Source organism: Rhinolophus ferrumequinum, chromosome 11, assembly GCF_004115265.2.
Source record: "Rhinolophus ferrumequinum isolate MPI-CBG mRhiFer1 chromosome 11, mRhiFer1_v1.p, whole genome shotgun sequence".
Lineage (NCBI taxonomy): Eukaryota > Metazoa > Chordata > Mammalia > Chiroptera > Rhinolophidae > Rhinolophus > Rhinolophus ferrumequinum.
Window position 1 is genome coordinate 10,501,152 of NC_046294.1, and position 10,530 is coordinate 10,511,681.

The 10,530-nt window shown below is 41.7% G+C and overlaps 1 protein-coding gene and 1 non-coding gene across 2 annotated transcripts; both read left to right on the forward strand.

Moving 5' to 3' along the window:
- The first annotated feature begins 1,650 nt into the window (after window positions 1-1,650).
- On the forward strand, window positions 1,651-2,580 carry LOC117029884 (olfactory receptor 10V1). Its single transcript, XM_033119162.1, has one exon. The coding sequence runs from the start codon at window positions 1,651-1,653 to the stop codon at window positions 2,578-2,580; it is 930 nt and encodes a 309-aa protein (XP_032975053.1).
- Window positions 2,581-6,275: 3,695 nt separating this feature from the next.
- LOC117031412 (U6 spliceosomal RNA) lies at window positions 6,276-6,381 on the forward strand. Its single transcript, XR_004424550.1, has one exon. It is a non-coding gene; the product is annotated as a U6 spliceosomal RNA (small nuclear RNA).
- Window positions 6,382-10,530: the final 4,149 nt, after the last annotated feature.

Below are 10,530 nucleotides of genomic sequence, written 5' to 3' on the forward strand. Positions count from 1 at the left end.
GAGAGAAAGGAGATCCTTTTTGTTGTATTATCAGGGGCAGCTTTTACTCCATAATAGTCGAGATTGTAATTATGCCTCTCAAGTACGGAAATACTCTAATCCAACACTTCTGGTCTCAGATTGTAGGCGCTCTTTTTCCATGAGGCCATCTAGAATCTATATATGGCTGAAATATAATCAATCAAATAACAAAAGCCACTTAGGAGATACAAAGTATAGAGGCAGGCACTACAGCATAAACCAAAATGAAGCACAAGAGCTTTGTAGTTAAACAGACTGTGTTCAAATCCTGCCTCTCCTCCTTCCTACCTGTGTGACTTCAAAAACATTTCTTAACCCCTTTACGCCTATGTCTTCTTCTGTAAAATGAGGATGATAATGGTACATGCCTCCTAAGGCAGTTTATGGATTAAGTGAGCTAATACATATGAAGAACTTCTAACCATACCTAGCACGTAACATGGAATAAGTAATTATTTGTCATTAGACAGAGCCCCTGTCTTCAGGAAGCCTAGAATATAATTTGGGACAGGACATACAGACACAGTAAAAGACAGTGTATTCCTACTAAAATTCTAACACCATGAGCAACAGAGATTTTCAGAGGAAGGACAGAGAGATATAAACTGGAGTGGCCTACGAGGACTTCGTGAAAGAAGAACATAATCTCAAATTTGAAAATTGGGCAGGATTTGGATTAGGCAGAAGAGAGAAGACAAGATTTCTAACTGAAAGGAAAATAGAAGTATATGAAGTAGGAAGGAGAATAACGGATAAGGGGCCGATGAGTAGACCACAGGGTACATAACAGGGATAAGCAAGGACTGTAGAGTGACTCGTCTAAAAAAGTCAGATCCAAGAGAGACTGGGAGACTCAGCAGAGGAGGTTGTCATTGAAGCAATAGGAAGGCACTGGAAATGTCTAAGCAGATGAATGATACGACAGTGGAGAGCAGGATGCATTATAGAGGGAAGACACGGGAAATGGGACATCAGATAGGAAGCCAAGAATCCACATGCAGGATAACAATGGATAGAATTGACTGGGGCAGTGGGAAAGGACCGAAGCAATAGATAAGAGAAACTTCTTGAAGGACAAACTCAGTATTTAGGGACAAACTGGATAAGGAAGAAGAATGAATCAACAAAGTCTCTAGGTTTTGAGCTAAATTACAAAGTTTCTGATGCAGTATCACAATGTATCAGAAGCACAATTTTGTTTAAATTATGACATATACCTACTTATACTCTCCTAAAAAATTGTATTTCAAGGTTTACATAATGAATTGATGCCCTACTTTATCCATTTTGTAACTTTGAACTTTAACTTGCAATTGACTGTATTCATTAATTCATTCAGCAAATACTTCCTGGAAACCTTTCTGTATCGGGTACTGTGTTAGGTGCTAGAATTAAAACAAAGAACATCAAAAATCCCTACCACTGAGTAGTTCACAGGCTTTGGTACTTGAGGGTAGAGGAGGAAAGGCAAGGGGGGTGGCAAATCTATAAATTATGATACGACATGATCTGCTCTAAAACGAAAGCATGGCACCTCAGAAAGTGGAAGAGTTGTGAAAGCATTATATTAAATGAGATGCCTTAGAGACTCATATCATCTTTCCTCTTTGTAGGTCCAACACATTACTCATGGAAGAAATAAATAAAACTGCAAAGATACAGTTCTTCTTTCGTCCATTCTCGGCTGACCCTAAGGTACAGGTGGTGATTTTTGTGGCCTTCCTGGTGATGTACTTGACCAGCCTCGGTGGAAATGCTACAATTGCGGTCACTGTCCAGATCAACAACTCCCTCCACACGCCCATGTACTTTTTCCTGGCTAACTTGGCAGTTCTGGAAATCTTCTATACATCCGCCATTGCCCCACTGGCCTTGGCAAACCTTCTTTCAATGGGCAAAACTCCTGTTTCCGTTACTGGATGTGGCACCCAAATGTTTTTCTTTGTCTTCTTGGGTGGGGCTGATTGTGTCCTGCTGGCAGTGATGGCTTATGACCGGTTTATAGCCATCTGTTACCCTCTGAGGTACACTGTCATCATGAGCTGGCCCTTGTGTGTGCAGCTGATGGCAGGGTCTCTGGGGCTGGGCTTCCTGCTGTCACTGCCACTGACTACTTTAATCTTCCATCTCCCATTCGGCAACAACAATGAAATCTACCACTTCTACTGTGACATGCCTGCAGTCATGCGCCTGGCTCGTGCGGACACACATGTTCACAGGACTGCCCTGTATGTCACCAGCTTCATCGTGCTAAGCGTGCCCCTCTCACTGATCTCCATCTCCTATGTCTTCATCGTGGGAGCCATTGTACGGATCCGGTCGGCACAAGGGCGGCACCGAGCCTTCTCAACCTGCTCCTCTCACATCTTAGTGGTCCTTCTGCAGTATGGCTGCACCAGCTTTATATACCTGTCCCCCAGTTCCAGCTACTCCCCTGAGATGGGCCGGGTGGTGTCTGTGGTCTATACTTTTGTCACTCCCATTTTAAACCCCTTAATCTATAGTATGAGGAACAAGGAACTGAAAGATGCCCTAAGGAAGGCACTGAGAAAGTTCTAGGGAGAGTCATCCTATGACTCATCTAAATCGAGCCGCTTTTGAGAGTGAAATGGGATGTTATTAATAATTATGATGGGATGACATGCACGTGCCAGGAGTGTCATCAGCAAACCGAGGCATGGCGCATTATTCTGGGAGCACCAGAGGAAATGAATGCTACTGTCTGGCTGAAATAAAGCTGTATCACAGAGGGCAACATGCTGTCCTGGGCGTGGATGGAGGGGCATCAACATGTACTGGACACCTACTATATACCAAGCACTTCACATGGGTGATCTCACTTAGCCCACAGTCGGTATCACTGCCCTCATTTTCTGGAAAAGAAAACTAAAGAGGCCAACAAAAGACGCATCAAGATGAGAACATAAGTATTTAGAAATCTAAAGATTAAGCTGTCCTCACAAATGCCACTTCCCTTGTTCTAGGCTTGCACTGCCAGTAGGAGTACATGGAACCCTGTGCAAGTCATTCTATCTCTCTGGGCTTCATGGTGTTTTTTTTTTATTGTTGTTGTTTTATTGTTTTATTTCTGAAGTGGTAGCGCTGGACTAGAAGTAGCGCTGGACATGTTCCTTTCAAAGTCATAACATTATGTTCTAAATATTCTAAATATTGGCCAAGCAGCAAGCAGGCCCTGAATAGCTAAAAAAAAAAAAAAAAAGGCTTTGCAGTTAGCCAAAGGAAGAAATTTTTTTCCCATTTTTTGCTTTAACCAAAATGAAAACTCGTGATTCTGCTCATAACTTTTAAAGAACATTCCAGTAATGAAAATAATAATAATGGAGGAGCTTCCAAGGAGAGAGATCATTAACTTGTAAGACACTCCATTCATTGCTGGGCAACTGGAGTCGTTATCTTAAGCTAAAGTCTATCTACAAATGACTTCCCTCCATTCATACTTTTACCGTCTCGAGCTTTCTTCTGCATGACATCTCGTCAGATGTATTTGGACAGATTTTGTATCTTCTATAAGTCTTCAGTTCTCTTTTCTCTAGAGTAAGTGCTCCGTCAACTTTTCTCCAAGGAGATTATATTCCAACCCTATCATCATACTAGCCACCTTCTTGATTTTCCCTAGTTCCATATCCTTCTACAGAACTCCACCGAGAGATGAACACAATACACTGGGAATATTTTATTCTGGAGCACTGTTCCTTTTCATGACTTGTGAACTATATTTTCATTAATTCATTTGATCACTTTTGCCTTATAAGTTTGGTATCAAATAAAACCTCCATGCAGTTTTCATGACTTTCACTTCTGCCTGACCATCATTCACTGTACTAACATACAGGCAGGACTCTTCACTTAGCACTTAGTTTGGGCCAAGTGATTCAAACTGCCAAAGTCACCTTCAGGATTTATTTTATTCATCATAGTTTTGTGTCATGGTAAAAATTACAACCATATTTCATTTCCTCTGTCCAAACCATTAACAGATCTCTAAGACAACATCACGGATGCAGCATCGATGGTAATCCTCTTTGGGAACTGTTGTCCAACCAGAGAGAAATCTGCTCAGTTAATACCATCTCTGGTACATTGTCACAATTATGACTCCCCTCCCAACCCTGGGATCCCATCTCCTTGTATCCATGCCTTTAGGTGATCTCCTCCCCCCATGGCTCCATGACTTGCTTTGGACAACAGACCCTTTGGTGCCTGTCCTCTCTTGGTGTCCTAAGTCTGCCACGTGAAGAAGCCGAGGCGAAGATGACACCCTGTGGAGCAAAGATAAGCCATCAAGTTGAGGCTTCCCCCACCAACTCCCATCAATCCATCAGAGGACTGCAGCCACACTGGGGACCCCGGTAAGACCAGCTGAAGAACTACCCTGTGAGCTAGCCCAAAATGCTGACCCACAGAAACACGGGCCAATAAAATGATTGATATTTTAAGCCACTGCATTTGAAAGAGTTTATTTTGTAGCAAATAAATGAATTCACTAGCCAATCTATAATAAAGCTTCTATCCAAGAAGGATATCATGGGAAGCATATCATACAATCAAAATACACCACAGTACTTGTATAAACTTTAAACATTTAGAAGCCTTATTTTAAAAGTGAGATACATTTGGCCTGACTTACCTTAGGTGAGTTCATATGGGCTCCCAGTGATCACCAGGCTTTTCAAAATGCTTACATATAATCTGTTCAATCATGCATTTCCAGACTTTTACTAGGGATTGGCTTTAAAATGACTATCTTATTGTTTTGAAACCCAACTAGTACTTTGTAATTTTTTTATATCTATAGCGTCATCTGGATGAAGAAACATTTTGATAGTTGTACTTTGCAAATGGAGCATGTGGCATTCATCTTTGAATTCCCAATTCTAGTACAGTGGGCAACACTTATTAGATGCATTGATTCACAATCACGAGATACCTTATATCTAGGGAGGGTGTCTTATATGTTCTTTGTACAAAGCAATTGTGTTTCATCCTTTTTTCTATCCTTTATATTATTTACTGCTCCTTTCACAGAGCTAGTACTCCATAAACATTTGTGGAATCAAATAGGAATTTCTTTGGAGGTAAATTTTTTCTGGTTCTCAGATTTTTTTTTAATGTCACAAATGAATGTACATTTTCATTAAAAACTTTTTAAAACTTTTATTGTCACTACTAATTTTTAATGTTTTAGTTGTTTCTATATCTGTAAATCCTATGTTCCCTAAGAATTACAGAGGATGAAAAATATAAATGGGAACTATAAAATATCCATTTGAAGGAAATGGGTTGTTACTATTATTGCATATTAAAGGAAGATTGTACACTTTGCTATATTTAACCCAATTTTAGCAAGGATAATTTTAAACTTCAATCACTCTTAGAAAAGTTTGAGAATTTGGACTTTTTCACTTGCTGCACAGCATGAGGCTATTGACGTTGCTCCACTTTAACAATTCTAGAAAGCTAGTGGACCGGAGAACTCTGCAATTACATCCAGAAAAAAAATCCCACAGACTCCCACTTTTCTTGTTATGCTTTCATGGTCCTGCAGTGTTTAGAAACAGAGGAAACAGGAGTTCTATTAGCCAGAGTGGAGAAGGGATAATGAAGAAAAGGTGAGTCAGAAGACACACAAAAAAATCAGGTGAGGATACGGGGATAGGGCTGACAGTGGAAAACAGGACATTTGGGGACTTGCTGGGAGGGTGAAAAGATGAGAGGCATTATGAGTTATTGCTACAGAGAGCAGGGAATGGAGCGGTCACCAGAGCACTGACCATCACTTCTCTGGAAGGAACACCAGGGGACTGAGACCCAGGAGACATGGTTTCTAGAAGCTGTAAATTGGAAAAGTCAAGCCTCAGTCTCAGTATTTAGAAAAGCAGAGGATTAAACTTGCTAATATCTTCAGGCACCGACTTTGATTCATTACTCCCACTTTATATTTACTTGTGTCAATGCTCTGGCCGGTTCTTCTCCCATTGGACAGGCTGCTGTGGTGCGGTCCAACTCTGGCAGTAGCAGTTTCTTAGCTGCTTCCGGATCAGCAAGTGAAATAGAGCAGCCTGGGCATGAACAAGTGGGACAGTAGCTACCCTTGTCGTCTCCCAAGTAGGACAGACTGAGGATGCTGTGGGCACCTGATTTGGGAAACACCCCTCCCCAAAGTGGTTCCGTCCCGAGGTCTTTTGAAAGTCAGATGTTGTTGTGTGGCTTTCTCACCACTTAAAAGAAATTAAGTGCTCACTTCACAGCACATATACTAAAACTGGAGCAAGACTGAGAAGATTAGCATGGTCCCTGGGCAAAGAGGACGTGCATGTTCATGAATTGTTCCATACTTGTAAAACCAGAAAATGGAGCCCACAGATACAGAGAACAGACTGGTGGCAGCCAGGGGTGGCGGGTAATGCACAGGTGAAATGGGTAAAGGGGGTCAAAAGGCACAAACTTCCAGTTATAAAATAAATAAGTCATGGGGATGTAATGTACAGCTTGGTGACTACAGGTAACAATACTGTATTGTACATTTGAAAGTTGCTAAGAGAGGAGATCTTAAAGTTCGCATCACGCGGAAAAAATTTTATAACTATGTGTGGCAACAGATGTTAACTGGACTTGTGATGATTGCTTTGCATATGTACAAATATTGAATCATTATGTCATACACTTGAAACAAATAGAATGTTATATGTCAATGATACTGCAATATAAATAAATAAATAAATGAAATGAGCATAGCAGTGGGCACAGCAGATAACCAGCTGGTTGGTGTGAGTGTGAGCGTGCGTATGTGCACCCGTGTGCACGTCTGTGTGTGTGTGTTAATTATAAATTACAAATTTGAATATTCTCCACATGTTTGAATGGTGTGGGACAATTTTCTGACCTGTAATTTGCCGGTACAATTAGACGACCCACCTATCCAGGCCTATGGTACTCGATGGTCTTCGCCATCTGAGGTCAGTGCACAATTTGTGGAGAATATGGCAACTTGGTGGTACATAGTCTATTCCAACCACCGTCTGGTGAGCCCTCACATGCCTCAGAACCTAAAAAGCTAAAGACTACCAGACACCCTAGCACCTGAGGATGTAATTTAGTTTCCACCAATCAGATGCACTCCCTCAAGACATGAATCAAAACGGAGTAACCTGGAGAGAGAAGTGGCCTGGGTATGAGGCCTCCGTTTTCCTGCAGGGAGTCTAGCAGATGACGTCGTAGCTCTGGAGCCAAAAATTCCATCAGTGGGGACTCCCTGACTCCCCCGACTCTCAGATAAGGGTAGGAGTTCCTCTCGGTGCCCAATTCTGGGCTGTGGAGGGAAGTCTAGAGCCCACTTCTCCATTCCTCTTAATGACTTGATAAGCATCTATCTCACTGCTTTCAGTCTTTACTGTTTCGGATAAGGAGGATGGTTAAAACGTAAATGATATGCCACCAATTCTTTTCTATTACATATCTTTTAAGGAGATGTATTTTTATGGAACTATTCAATTCAGTAACACTTCCTCTAAACAGGCTTTCCTGACCACCCTCCCATGACAGGGAAAGTGACCACACTGTCCCTCGCTGTACTTTGTATGTAACCCCATCACGGCCGCTGCAACCTGTAGTGCCCTTATTTATCTCCCTCAAGTACATGTGGCTGACCTCTTTGGAAGAAAAAAAACAATTTCTGTTAGCTTGGTACCTAGGGATCTCAAATATATTGAATTAATTTATTAGTCACTAATTCAGTCATCCTTTCAGGGTTAGCTCAGTTTTCCCCTCCGCCATGAAGCCTTCCCTGACCCGTTTTTCCCTCCCTCCTCTAACTATGATATATCCCTTTCAAGGGACAGTCTCACATTGGACTTTATTAATAGGGAAACATTTCATGCCTGTGTGTTTCACCTCCCAGATCAGATGCTGACCTCGCTGATGGCAGAGACCATGTCCATCTTTGAATATTTCATAAAACTTGCCACAACCAATGGGTGATACTCAAACAAACAAACAAAAATCGTCTGGAGAAGTACAGGTTAAGTAAGCTAATGGAAGAAGCTGAACACACCAATTAAAGCACAGAAATACTTCAAAGACTAACCCAGACCCCATAAAATACTGTCTTTCTTAGCTGCCCCCCACTGCTCCTCGTCACACATGTGGGCCAATGCACTATGCCCAGAGCCTAACAGTCAACTATTCTTCTATGACTGTCTTTCAGCTTTTCCCAACTGCTTTCTCAGGACGTGGGAAACCCCCAGCTGTGCTGAGAGGGAGACTCCCTGAATCCTTAGCAGCCAGGTGCTTCTAGCTCAGTGACAGTCTCTTCAGAGACAAAGTCCGAGTCCCTATGGTGCACATCTGTGATAACATGTATTTCTTCCAGTGGATGTACTTGAGGAACGAAAAGGGAGGAACTTCCTTACGTGTACTCATGAACTTTAGCACTTATCTACACATCTTCCGGGAAGAAACTCCAGGCAATATCATGTTACTCAGACTTCACGGCATGCTTCAGATATTATTCTTCTGATGAGAGAGAGAAAGAAGAAGAAGAAGGAGAAGGAGAAGGAGAAGGAGAAGGAGAAGAAGAAGAAGAAGAAGAAGAAGAAGAAGAAGAAGAAGAAGAAGAAGAAGAAGAAGAAGAAGAAGGGGGAGGAGGAGGAGAAGGAGACAGAAAAGAAGACAATACGAAAGAAGAAGAAGCGATCAGATCAGACCGAAGAAGACAGAATACGAACAGACGCAGAAGAATCGGTCGATAGGCCTACGATGAGGCCTTTGCTCTCTCCTGCTTTCAGATTCTGCATCCCTCCCCGTTGTTCACGAGTCGAAAAAGTAATAAAGCCGCACGCAGAAGGAGGATGACATGGAGCCCAGATCAAGGGCACTTTCCCTACTACCTCTCTCTAGAGAAGCATGAAGTATGGTCTATTGAGAATGTAATGTAATGAGTACATTCTGCTCCAGTTGCAATGGTCCTACGAGTCTTGGTTGCAACTATCAATCATTCATTTATTCATTCAGCGGTTATTTATTGAGTATCTACTGTGTGTGGCGATCTGGAACATCCTGGGAATGAGCAGTGAATGAACAGAGGTCTTTGCCCTCATGTAGTTTACAATCTAATGGGAGAGATATACAGTAAACAAATAAAAAAGGTAATTTTAGACTGCGGTAATTGCTATGAAGGCAATAAACATGGTAACTCAACAGGAAGTAATTGAGCAGAGAATAGCTCCTTTAGATAAGACTGGATGTGTATACGCTGTTCTCAGTTTCCCCATCATTAACTTACTATCCTAAGTGTACTGATTTTTCCAAGGGATCAAGAATCTGAGGGATAAGCAAGATGCTACGGCTTTGTAAGACACGAGGAAAGAGTGCAGAGTCTTAAAAATGAGTTGTGCCAATGCATGAAACCAGAAAATATCTCTGAACTATTGACCCCAACATTTGGGACCTGGCATCCTTTAGGTAGATATGTAGTGAGTCTTTGTTTCCAGTTATTATCTAAGTTCTCTTGGTTAGAGTTAATTTAATACAAATTCAACTTTATTCTTGAGCCTGATGATTATGCCTTAAGGTCACATAGTATCATTAGAGAATTATTACATCATGCCCACAGGTGTATCCCTGAAGGTCCTAACTTCATGTAATAAGGCCCAGGGTGATGAGTCTGGAGAGTGGGTGCTTATTAAACTGAAGCCGGGTCTCCTGACAAATCTCTTGCTCCAGCGTCAACATTCAAAACTCCAGCTTCCATTTCTGGTTCTTGTCCAGGTTTTGAAACTAATTATTTCTTTTGTATCTTTTATTTTTTTCATGTCCATGGCCTTTGATTATTCCCTTCCCTAGTTTCATTCATTAAGATGAGTGAAAACAGGCAATGTTCTGTATTTACATGACTCACCCCTTTGAATGTCAAAGTAGAGACATTACATGTATATAGTACTTTTCTATGTACAAAGTTCTTCCAAGAATATCATTTTGATCCTTTTAACAGAATCCCTATGAAACTGAATGTTCTGTCTGCTAACCCCTCTGGCCTAGGTAGGGTGTAGCTCCCTTCCCTTGGGCATGGTGTTGTGAGGGGCTCTCACTGGCTCCCCTTTTATTTCAAGAGTGGGAAGTGCAACCTCCTCTCAGCCAGGTCCATTTATTTAATATGGGTGAATATTTCCTATGTGGGTTCATATACGGCCTCCGGTAGTAATAAAGGCACATGAAATTACAATTTTTATGCAATGTGGACATGTCTTGCTTTTGTAAATACTGCATGTGGTTGCTATGCTTTCAGAATTAATATAAGTAGTGAAATTAGTTTTTGCCTCGCGTGCTCTCCCCAGTGTCCAGTGCGGTACCTGGAAAGTGGTTTATCCCTTAGTTCAGGTCTTAGGCTTCAGTATGCTGTTTGGAATCATTTCCACCAGTAGATGGCTCTCAAGTGAGCCCCCGAGTTCCAAAACAACTTGACTGGGTCACTTTCCAGAGCTCCATCCTCTC